Source organism: Panthera onca, chromosome C2 (assembly GCF_046562875.1).
Source record: "Panthera onca isolate mPanOnc1 chromosome C2, mPanOnc1 haplotype 2, whole genome shotgun sequence".
Lineage (NCBI taxonomy): Eukaryota > Metazoa > Chordata > Mammalia > Carnivora > Felidae > Panthera > Panthera onca.
In genome coordinates, this window is record NC_138347.1 from 49,279,821 (window position 1) to 49,292,597 (window position 12,777).

Sequence of the window (12,777 nt, forward strand, 5' to 3'; positions counted from 1 at the left end):
TTACTGATCCAGGGATAATCGAATGACTTAACTAGATCCAATGGGCGTCGATCTCAGAACCTGTATAGGAACTACCAGAAAAGCAGCTTGACAATTTGGGAGTCGAGAGGATGTGAGGCTGAAACCATTGTTACTGCCATGTCCACAGAGCCTCAGAGACCAAGTGCTAACAGATGTGAATCTAGTTTACATTAAACTATTCAAACTCCCTAGATTTTACCACCTTTCATTCAGGCCAGTTTAGGTAGTGTTTTCTTTCACTTGCAACTAAAAATCTATTAATAATAAAACAATTTTATTAAAAAAATTTTTTTAAACCTTTATTTTTGAGAGACAGAGCATGAGCAGGGGAGGAACAGAGAGAGAGGGGAGACACAATCTGAAACAGGCTCCAGGCTCTGAGCTGTCAGCACAGGGCCCAATGCAAACCCACAAACCGCAAGTTCATGACCTGAGCTGAAGTCGGACCTTTAACCGAGTGAGCCACCCAGGCACTCCTAAAATAATTTTTTTTATAATAAAACTAATAAAAGTGAGAAAAGAAAATATGGCAGAGTAGGAAACCCCACAAGCTCACAAAAGAAGTGGCCAAAACTAGCCAAAACTATGAGGATCAATTTTATTAGAACCCCAGAGAGGGATTAAAAGTGTACAGTGGCCAGGCAAATGTTTAATTAAAAAGAAAATCAGGGGCTCCTGGGTGGCTCAGTCAGTTAAGCATCCGACTTCAGCTCAGGTCATGATCTCCCAGTTTGTGGGTTTCAGTCCCGTGTCAGGCTCTGTGCTGACAGCTCGGAGCCTGGAGTCTGCTTCAGATTCTGTATCTCCCTCTCTCTCTGACCCTCCCCCATTCATGCTGTCTCAAAAATAAATAAACGTTAAAAAAAATTAAAAAAAAAATCATTAAATCTTGTGAGAGAGCTTTGTAGCATCTGAACTCCCCTGATCCCCTTTCCCTGCTTCTCAGCTGAGCAGCAGCCATGAAGACTGCATTCCCATGATGGGCTCCTGGTGCCAGAGGGACTTCTTCTTAAAGAACTGTGCTGGTCTCTTTTGACCTAACCGGTGACTCCCTCAAGTATCCCCCCAAAAGGGCCTGCATTCTGGAATCAGACAGTGGTGATATTTCCACAATGTACCGAATGTACTAAAAGTTAGTGAACTGTACACTTTAAAATGATGAATTTTTTGTGAGTTTTACCTCAATTATAAAAGAGATTTCAAGATGCTTTGGAAAATAAAAAGAGGAAGAGAAGAAAAAGAGTCTAAAGAGAGGAAAAACTAGCAGACGGCTTAGCACTTTAGATGAACAACCTAGAAAAAAATCTCTGGCTCGCACTGGGGGCTCTCACTTCCTACAATCTCTGCCTCCAAGTAGTACGTTTGAAGAATGTCTTTAAAGTATTTCAAGTGAGTGATTTACATGGTATAGGATATCTAAATAAAACTTAAAAACCATAAATAGCAATATCTAGGCATTAAAGACATTAAAATAAAAAATAAGTAACAACTGAATATTATCTTCAAACAGTTTTTTTCAGGTTTATCAAGTTATAAAATTGTAAGATATCTGAAATGCACATCATAATGGTTTGATACATATATCCATTGTGAAAGGATTCCTCCCATTTAGTTAATGTATCCATCACGTCAGATATATGTATATATATGTGTGTGTTATGTTTAAGTTCTACTCCTTTATCAAATTTCAATTATATAATAGTATTATCAACTATAGCTACCTCAAATATTTTCTTCTGAAAACAATTTTCAAATAAACCTATGAAGAAACACAAGGAAACTGAATAGTTTGTGTATTAAATACTTACTGAGTACAATGATAGCCTCGAACTTCAGGCTTTGGCTGGTGTTTCTTTAGGTGCTTGCTGAGGCCAGAGCCCCTGTGAAAAGACTTTCCACAAACTGAGCAAAGGTACTTGGACTCTCCTATAAAAAATAAAAAACATGTCACAAATCCAGCAATCAGGTGCTCTTCCAACAGAATACTTTACGTTACACTTCAGAAGTTACTTTACCAAAGGGACACAGAAGCTATAACATTTGGCAGCCATCTTCTCAGAACAACAACAAGCCAAGTCAAAATCTTCTGTTTCTTCTCAACTACAGTACTAGCAAGGCTACTACCACTACCCAAAGAACGTGACACGCTTGCATAATCATCTGGATTATAATAATACAGAGTTGAACGCAAGTTCTAGAGCAGATATCTACCCTTCACTAGCCATGGCGACATTATCTAAATTATGCATGATTCACTAGTGAGTACACATTTTGCTACACTGAGGGAAACAATGACTATTTTTATACCAATAAGATAGCTCTAAACTAGATTTAAAGAACACTTTTTAGCCTTAATTTGAATTTTTTTAAATGTTTATTTTTGAGAATGAGACAGAACGCAAGTGGAAGAGGGGCAGAGAGAGAGAGAGAGAGAGAGAGAGAGAGAGAGAGAGAATCTGAAGCAGGCTCCAGGCTCTGAGCTGTCAGCACAGAGCCTGACACGGGGCTCAAGCTCATGAACATGTGAGATCATGACCTGGGCTGAACTCACTTAACTGACTGAGCCACCCAGGCACCCCAGCCTTAATGAAAAAAACTGCACACACACACAGCCGTTAGTGTATCAATATAATTTCTAAAACATATATAGCACAATAATTAACTGAATTATGGTATATAATGGGTAGCTAAGTTAATACAAATTTCTCATTACCTGTGTGAATACTCATATGTTCTTGAAGACTCCGTTTGGTAACAAATGACTTAACACATAGTTCACACTGGAACTGCTTTTGTGATTGATGGAGACTCTGGTGCAATTTTAGACCATGTTTATAGATGAAAGTCTTTCCACAGACCTAAGATGGCACAGGTATTTATACCAGTAAAACAGAAAAGAGAAACCGGGGCTGTTTCTGAAGAATGAGGCTAGAGAAACTATATGTCATTTTAAAGAAAAGAATTATAAACAAAATGACAAACTGAAAGCTGAAACAAATGTCAAGGATATTTAGCTGGCTGACCATCTTCTGACTCAGAACTTAACAAATATCGCTACTTTTCTTACATCCACTGGAGGTCAAAGCCATACAAAAGACCCTCATGCTGTCCTTGTGAGACTAATAAACAGTATACCTTATATTAAGAGACATGACAGCTTAATCAAGAAAATATACTAATTTATTGCTACACAAACTAGAACAGTGCTTCTCAAACTCTGTGATGAATCAGTCTTCCTTTTGTGAATCCATTTTTTGTTAAATATGCTAAAAATGTCACAACAATGTAACTGCCATGAGAGTTTCTAAAAGTCCACTCTCCATTTCTGTACATATCTTCCATGGACCACACATTTTGAGTAGTGCTACACTACAAGACCAGAGGCCCAATTAATACTCAGTTTTAAAATTTATGAGTAAAATGATGCTTAGGACTTGGCTTCAAAAGAAATGAGGGGAAAGGGAAGTAGGGCAGTGAGGGATAGTATACATAAAACACAGCTGATCATGTGTTCATAGCCACTGAAGCTGGATAAAGGGTCCATGAGAGTCTATTCTATTCTCATATTAACAAAAAGCTAAAAAAAAAAAAAAAGGGGTGGGGGGAGAGAAACATTAAAAATTTCACTGGGGGGAAAAAACTCATTGTTTCCAAAACTGTTTATTAATAAAAACGAGTTCCACTTATATGCAAGGCTACAGGGGCTACTGGAAAATTTTCACTGTTCCAAACAGCCCAAAGCTGGCTAATCACAGGATTCTTAGCTAGAAGCTGTATTTTGGCATTCAGATAGTCTCAGTCCTCAGCTCTAGAGAAGAACACACAGCTTAGGGAGGATTTTTGCTAAGAAGATTTGTTTAAGCCATGGGTTCCTTTCCAGTCCAGGTAGGTCCCGCTGAAGCTTAAAGGGATGAATGGGATAACGAACTAGTTATTCTCACCTAACATCTTCTGAATCATAGTAAGTTTCATGAACATCCTAAACTGATTCATTTCAAATTACAACAAATTAAATAGCAAATCAAAGAACACAACTGGGAATTTCCCTTAAACCAGGCAACAAACTGAAAAAGTCACAGAATTCTCTGTGACTCCAGAGAGTCAGGGTGACTCCAGAATCAACCAGTCTCATCACTAGTTAAGCTCAAATTTTCTTTACATAACAAAGTAAATGTCATGGCTTTACCTGGCATGCATGTGGCTTTACACCTGTATGCTTTAACATGTGTATTCGAAGAGAATATAATTTAGGTAATGTCCTTCCACATATGGAACATATAAATTCTCGTTTGGTTCTCCCCTTCTCAGACGATGTTCCTGATGCCTCATTAGACGTGGAATTGGAAGAAGATGAAGTGGGTGCATCTTTTCTGGTATGTCGAATAAGATGTGCTCGCAAGGAGGCACTGTACTGAAACTGTTTTTTACACAACTAAAAGGAAAAGTAAATAAAATTCTGTCTAAATGTAGTTCCATAACAAATGTTAAGTGACACCTGACTCCTATTTCAAGTTCCCGTTTGTTACAATTATATAAATCAAAAAAACCACACACTCTATAAAAGATGATATGCTAGGTATCAGACATAAGGATGAAAGGGGTTAAAGACCCAGACTCTACTCTGGAGAGGTTTATAATCTAACCACAGAAACAGGATTTACATGTGAAAGAATGAAGTATTTAGGAAGAGGGAGTAATTGAAGCAATAGACAAAGGCATCAATGAGGAGACTAGGTCTATCTAGAAGGAACGGTAGGATGTCAACAAGAATGCTATCAATAGGAGTACTACAAATTGTTAGGTGGAGCAAAACTAGGGGTTGGAAAAGTAGAAAAAACTCTGATGGTCCTTGGATTTTAATCTGTAGTTGTTAGGGATTCATGAAATATTTTGTTCATTCTTTTAAAAAAATCAAAGTTATATATGCTCACAACCTATAATATTTAATTTTTTTAAATAAATAAAACTTGTCTCTTGCTCTATTTCTGCCATGGTTTTTTAACTCTCTCATGATGCTTACCTTGGTAACTCTAAGTAACATGAATAATGGATGATGACTCTCTCCCTTCACCCCTCCACTCCCTACACATATGCAGACCTATTACCTTATTTTCTCAATACAGCTATGTTGTAGTTTTGATTAATTTCTACATTCACATTTTTTCAATGATGTAATTACTATTACAGCTGGGCCACAGAGTACACTATGATTCTCTTTCCCTTCTTTTTGTTTTGTTTTGCTTATTTCTGTTTGTATTTACTGATTATTCATCACAAAACCTTTCCCTCAATTGTCTACTGAGGGGAGATTTAAAGACATCACCTATGAAAGAGATCTCCTTCAAAGCATTTTGTCCTGCTCCAACCTGGACTGGTTGTTTCCTATGCTTGGACTCTGTAGAATTGGACCCCATGTTTCCCGGTTTCCCAGGTCTTTCTCACTTTAGTGGAACACCTCTGCAAATAGCTTCCTGAGAAAGGGAGTCTGGGAGGTAAAACTTTTGAGACCTTGCATGTCTGAAACTGTTCTTATCTACCATCACAAATAACTCATAGTTTGGTTACAGATTTTAAGTTAGAAATCAGTGCCCTTTAGAATTTTAAAGACATTATGCTTTTCTTTGTCTTTTAGCTTCCACTGTTGCTGTTGAAAAGCCTGAAGCCATTCTGATCTTTACCTTTTCTATGAGTCTGACCATCTGTTTTCTCTATTGTTATTTATGAGTTTTTCTTTGTCCCTTAATTAGAAGATTTCATAATTTATCTTGATATAGATTTACTTCCATCCATGGTTCAGGGCCTGCAACATGCCCTATTTCACCACTTTTTTTTTTTTTTTTTTTTTTTTTTTTTAATTTTAGAGAAAGAGAGAGGAAGCAGGAGAGGGGGCAGAGGGGGAGAGAGCGCAAGCAGGGGAGAGGGAGAGAGATAAAGAATCCCAAGCAAGCTCCATTTGTAGCGTGGAGCACTTAATCCCACAATCCTGGGATCATGACCTGAGCCGAAACCAAGAGTTGAACACTGAACTGAGCCACCCAGGTGCCCCCATAAGGAAACTTCTAAATTCTGATATTTTTCTTTATTGCACCAATGATTTCCTGATCTCTGTGTTCTCTTTTTGGTGTTATCTGGATATTAGACATCCTACACCAATTCTCTAAATTCCTTCACTTTCATTTTCTAACTGGTCTTCTGCATTATTTCTGAGAGATTTAGTCTATTTCCCAATTTTTCTGAGATTTTTGTATTTGTGGATTCTTCAAAGTTGTTTTCCTTGAAATATTTATTCCTGAATCTGATGATCCCTGATATCTACTCATCTTTCAGAATGTTAAAAAATTGATTGGAATTTCTGTGTAAGTATGTGGGGGGTGGCGGGGAGTTGTCAACCACTGGCTTTAGTCAGCACTATCTTCAGGTCCTTTGTTATTGCGCTTCGGATTTCTCATCTCTGAGAAACTTTTTTGCTTTTGGGTTAAGGGTCTGACTGCTAACATTCTGGGACTTGAGAAGGGACAGAGGACTTGAAGGGTTTCAATATTCAGTAAATAAGGTTTTCCTTTTCCTTGTTTTGGGTATAATACATTCACGTACACTGTATGCAGTGTTCCCCAAAACAGTCATGGTTTTAGCTCTTCCAGAGAGTAGAAGATGGATCTTTGGCTGGGCGAGTGGTTGTGACTTAACTGCTTCTTACAAAATTTTCTAACAACCAGATTCACTTCTGCTTTCAAAGTAGCTATAACACCAACTCCTGAGGCATTTGGTAGTTCTGCAATACAATTCAGATGGATTCTTAGCTTTCCCCACTGAAAGCCTGGAATGAGCCCTTTTAAATCTGTTAAATCAGCTACTACCTCCATTTATCAGGGTCCAGGATATAGTTGATTTCCTCTTTACTCTTTTATGAACTTAAATTTTTGTTTAAATTTATTTATTGTTTTTTTCAAGTTTATTTACTTATCTTCAAGTAATCTCTACCCACAAGGGGGGGCCTCAAACTTATAATAATAACCCTGAGATTAAGAGTCATATGCTCTAAGAGTCATATGCCAGGCACCCCTGAGCTTTTATTTTTTCAGTAATAATTTTACTCTTGTCTTACTAGGGTATCAGGAAGAAGCAAAGACAGGTCACTGTTTTTGTTTTTTTTTTGTCAAGGAAATGACATGTACAAATCAAAGATGACTCTTATAGCAATATAAGGGAGACAGAGAAACACAGAGACTACAAGTAGTAGAATAACAATGAAGCAGCAAAACTGGGTTCTATTTATCATGAAGTTAGATAAATCATGTTTAATTAGCTTTCCAATTACTTACCGGACATTTGTAATCTCTAGCTCTTTCATGTTTCAGTGTATGCATTATAAGGGCATATCGTCTCTGAAAAACCATTCCACATTCCCCACATTTATGGGATGCTGCTTCTTCAGTAGTCTCTTTCGTATCCCTTTTTGGCTGTTTCATTTTTTTCCCTCTTTGAACTAATTTCTGGGCTACCTAAGTAAGGGATAGAAAACACAATCTAAGTAAATACAGCCATTTTGATTTTTAAAGTCACGAGTCATATAATATTTCAAACTGGCATTACGTTATTAATACCGGTATTTAAAACATTAAGTTGCTTTCCTGCACCTACTGCCTTTCCTCCCAAAATAATTTTACCACAGGAATAAGTTGATGAATAGAATGCTTTTTACTTAAAGGTAAAACTACAAAGCTCAACTCTTCGTCATACCTGTTGAACTGCTGACTTGGGAATGGCTTTCCGTTTCTGTAGCTTTTTCTCCATTCCTTTGTGTAGTCGAATATATCCCCCTTCATTAACAGAACGCTGCCGAAGTCTGCTTCTGTAAGTTTCATCATCAGTGCTAAGGTCTGGCTTTGCTGTCAGTGCAACTAGATTTTCCTGATCTTTTAAAGACTGGCTAAGGTTCTGCATTTGCTCTGGAATGTCTTCAGCACAGATATCTTCACTTGATGGGTCATTTCCCATATCACTGTTTTCTGGAGAGTTACTGATCACATTCTCCTTTGAAAGTTTGGGATTAATATCAGAAGGTGCACTATCTTCTCTGTTTAAAGTTTCTACTTCTGTCTCATCATTTTTTGTTACTAAATCAACAGACTCCATTTCAGGATGGGAACCAGTTATACAGCCTGCAGGTGACAGAGTGGCTTCAGCTTCTGAAGAAACCTGGGGTTCAGGGTGCTGTCCTAGCTCTCCATTCTGCTCAGTTTCTGGCAATTCTCCATTCACCAATAGTACAATTTCACAATCCCCAAGTTCAGTAGATAATGTTGTTGTGGTCCCCTCGTTGCTAGCCACAGGAGGCACAGTGCCTCCATTTTGTTCTGGTAAGTCCTGGGTGGATGCAACTGTTTGTACTTCACCCTTCTTATATACTGTTAGCTGCTTCTCTTCCATCAGTTTATGCACACTCTCACAGATTTCTAAAACTTCCGACATGAAAAGATGACGAGCCAGGATGGCTACATCAGCCATGCTACAGAAGTCAAAACTTAGCACAGAAGTGTAGGCAAATTCCAATAAAGGAAGGAAGCTTGCCTTACAAAAACCTGCATGGAACAAAAAAAATGGGGGTACAAAAAAGTTAAAGGTCTACTAAAACACCTTAGAATAACAATTAATACATGATTATGATATATAAAACAGAATATAAAGGCAAATATGACCATTTATTCTGCAATTAAACACTGTGGATTTGTTTTGTGTTCTGGTTGCTTAATAAACCTTGACTAACTCACTTCAATGAGCCGAGTCTCTCAATACCTAAAATAGAAAATAGTATCAGACTTACTACCTCAAAGAGTTGCTGTAAGGCAGTCATTTTCAAACTGTACTCCTTAGAACCCCGGGGGTTCCTCAAATTCCCCTCAAGAAACAGCTGCTGGAGAATGGAGGGTAAAAAAAGAGAGGGAGGCAGGTGAGTAGGCAGGGTTCAACCAACCTGTCCCCTAACCTCACTTCTGTAAGTATAACCATATATTTTAATAACAGAAGTCCATATAAAAATGATTGTGAACAAAGGGTTCTACTACTGAAAATTTAAAAATAAGATCTAACACAGGGGGTCAGCAAAGTTTTTCTGTAAAGAATCAGTTAATAATTATTGCAGGCCATAAGGTATCTGTTTCAACTACTCAACTCTGCCACTGTAGCTAAAAAGTACAGCCACAGATAACACATACGCAAATATACATGGCTGTGTTCCAATATACTTTACAAAAAGAAGGGAAATGAGGATTGCTCTGTGGGCTACAGTTTGCAGATTACTGGCCTAAGGAAGGAAATAATTACCATACACATGAGGTATTACATTTTTATTTTATGTGAGAAAATGAGATCAGTTTATTTCTAAGTTCTCAATATTTCACTATTTTACAAAAGCTAATATTCATAATTCAAAAATAAGATAAAACAGTGATAAGTCCAACTCCATCTCCATAACCAGTATGAATAAGAATCTGTATAGCTTTCCAGAGCTTCTTTATACAATTAAGCAAATAATCTTATTCCTCCTTTTTGCAGTAGGTGGCATATAACTTATACTTATTCCATGCGTTTTCTCATATCATAATTTAGCTTAAAGATCTTTTACAAAAATATAAAGAGCCAAAGCAACCTTTTAAAAACTCACATTTGCTGTATTACTCAGTTTTGACTCAAGGTACATAAAATGTAGTCCTTTTATAGAAGTAGATGATGAGCAAGGAAGAGAAGCCTTAAACTGTGAGATATGTTAGCATTCCAGTTGATCATGGCTAATTCAGCCATCCTAGGAAAGTTGGTAATTAAATAGGCTGAAGCCATGTTAATCCTGCTACAAATCATAAGACCAAGTTAAATAAGCTTGAGGTAAGTATTTCTTTAAAAAAAGGTGGCGTGGGGGGGAAGAAAACCCACAAACAAAATAATGTATTTTGGTCTTTTACCTATACCTTTTTAAATTTTTTTAATGTTTATTTATTTTTGAGACAGAGAGCGAGCATGAGTAGGGGATGGGCAGGGAGAGAGGGAGATACAGAATCTGAAGCAGGCTCCAGGCTCTGAGCTGTCAGCACAGAGCCCGATGCAGGACTTGAACCCACGGACGTGAGATCATGACCTGAGGCGAAGTTGCACGCTCAACCGTGCAACTTATGTATACCTTTTTAAGGTGCCCCTTATGTATACCTTTTTAAGTCTGAAGTCATGAGAAAAATTTCCCATGAAAGAATTAACACTGTTCCAAGTAACAGTTTAAATATATAAAACAGTTTTTTTCAAGGACACAAGTCATGTTTACCATAAAGTACAAAAACACAAAGGAAAAAAAAATCATTCATAATTTTGTCAAGAGACAATAGGCAGATAATTTCAGTATCTTGTTTTTACCCCTAGCCTTTTTACATACAATATACACACTCTGCAAAACGATCAAAATGACAACAATTTTGCAAGATAATAAAAAATTCCAGAGATCCATTATACAACAATGTGAACATGATTAACAATAGCGAACTGTATACTTAAAAATCATTAAGGCTGGGGGGCAGGGGCGCCTGGGTGGCTCAGTTTGTTAAGTGTTCAACTTCAGCTCAGGTCATGATCTCACGGTTCAGTTCGTGAGCTCTAGCCCTGCATCGGGCTCTCTGCTGTCAGCACAGAGTCTGCTTCAGATCCTGTCTCTCTGCTCCTTCCTTGCTCACCTTCCCTCTCTCCCTCTCAAAAATAAACATTAAAAAAAATTAGGAGGGTAAATTTTATATTGTGTTTACCAAAATTAAAAACTAAAAAAAGAAAAAAAAAAAAGGACAACAATGGTTGGTAATAGATGGTGTTAGGGAATGTGATCAAAAAGACAGGTTTGCCAGCTGATACGTGAATTGGATGGACCCTGGGCACTCAAAGGCTCCCCACCTTCTTCCCTGTCCTTGGAATGTGAATTCCACTTGCCTTTCCTGCTCCCAGAGGCTGCTCTAAGGACATAACCTTGAGATAGTGACGTGATACTGAAAATATCTACACAGTTTATGTGACTGGACCCAGTTAAGGACTCTTACAAACTTTTAAGATTTGGTGGGCAGGTGCAGAGATACATTCATCTTGCTGCCACCTAAGACAAGCCTCATACATAAGCGCCCTTTGCTTGTTAAAACTGCCACCTACCAACCTGGAATGGTTTGCCCATTTCTTTGGTCTCTCCCTGCCTTTTGAGTACAGGGACCAATTTCACATTACACCAGGGAAGCTCATGGGAGAGTTATGAACCAACAGACAGAAGAATTATGACAGGGACTTCCACATCCAACAGTATGGCACACTAACATACCCTAATTTGACCCAATTACTTAAAAAAAAAAAATAGGACATAAAAAATTTTTTAAGTATTATTTTAAATATACTTGGTGCCCCAGCATTGAGTGAAACAGGTAAGAAATCCTTCCTGATTAGTCATGACCTCAAACCAGGCTTAATCTAGTAGGATTTTTTGTTGAATATATAGCACTTTGGTAGTCAAAAAGTCCTCACGCTCAGAATTTAAAGTAGTCCCAGACTGGTAATGCCCTCAGAATCTTAAGAACCAAATGTTTTCTCTGTGGAAAACACTGTCAACCCAAAACTCAAAGTTTCCTACAAAGTTCTGAAGAATATAAATTCAGTGTGCACAATTTTTTGATTACAAACAAGGCACCATGAATAAGAGCTAGTGGAAACAAACAGCATGACTCAATCCAGCAAAGATTTTTATTGCTATGATCACATATAAAAAAGTCAACGGTGGCATAACACCACTAAAGAGCAAAAGGTCATAAAAAGTAGCCCCCTAAAAGAGACACATGAAAAGAACTACATAGAGCCTCTAAAAAATGGAAAAGAGGGGCCCCTGGATGGCTCAGTCAGCAGAACATGCAACTCTTGATCTCAAGTATGTGAGTTCAAACCCCATACTGGGCACAGAGCTTACTTAAAAAAATAAATAAAAAATAAAATAAAATAATAAAAATAGAAAAGAGATTGGAATAAAAAAAAAAACCTCAGTAAATGAATTTAACAGCAAATTAAACAAATTAACAAAGCTAAAGAGTAGGTGAACTAAAATTTTCCAGAATATCCTACACAGAGATAACCAAAATATAAAAGAAATTAAGAGACACAGAATATAAAGTGAGAATGTCTACCTAACTGGAGTTTCAGAAATATAGAAAAGAGAAATTGAGGCAGAAACAATTTTTGAAGAGATACTAGCTGAGACTTTTTCTCAACTGAGAAAAATAATCTCAGTTGCTGGGTTCAGGAAGTCCAACAATTTCTATGCAGGACAGTTAAAAGTCAAAGATTCCCATACTGGATTAAGAACAAAATCCATAAATATGATGATGTTTAAAGAGAAATCTAAAACCTCAAGATACAAAAAGGTTGAAAAACAAAAGATGGAAAATATCCTAGGCAAATAGTTATGAAAATATTGTTTACATACCTAAAAAATATTTACTAAAGTAGTCAAAATAGAAAAATAAAAAAATACTGCTTACGAGATTTTAATGGTAAAAAGTATTACTAAACATAAAGAGGGTCATTATGTAATGATAAAAGGAAATTCTAAACTGTTTTGTATCTAATAATACGTCCTCAAGATACATAAGACAAAAACTGAAGAAACTCGGTAACAGATGAATCACACTACTTAATACTCTAAAGCACCTCTGTCTATAACTGATAGATCTAGGGGTGGCTGTGTAGCTCAGG

The 12,777-nt window shown here is 37.1% G+C and overlaps 1 protein-coding gene across 3 annotated transcripts in view; it reads right to left on the minus strand.

The window, feature by feature from the left end:
- ZBTB11 (zinc finger and BTB domain containing 11) overlaps positions 1-12,777 on the minus strand; it is a 32,115-nt gene that overhangs the window by 3,689 nt on the left and 15,649 nt on the right. For all 3 annotated transcript variants that reach the window (XM_060640142.3, XM_060640143.3, XM_060640144.3), the window contains exons 4-8: positions 7,762-8,603; positions 7,344-7,523; positions 4,208-4,453; positions 2,735-2,879; positions 1,830-1,947 (exon numbers count right to left, since the gene is read on the minus strand). In XM_060640142.3, coding sequence (XP_060496125.1) covers positions 1,830-1,947; positions 2,735-2,879; positions 4,208-4,453; positions 7,344-7,523; positions 7,762-8,603 — 1,531 coding nt within the window. The remainder of the gene's footprint in view (positions 1-1,829; positions 1,948-2,734; positions 2,880-4,207; positions 4,454-7,343; positions 7,524-7,761; positions 8,604-12,777) is intronic.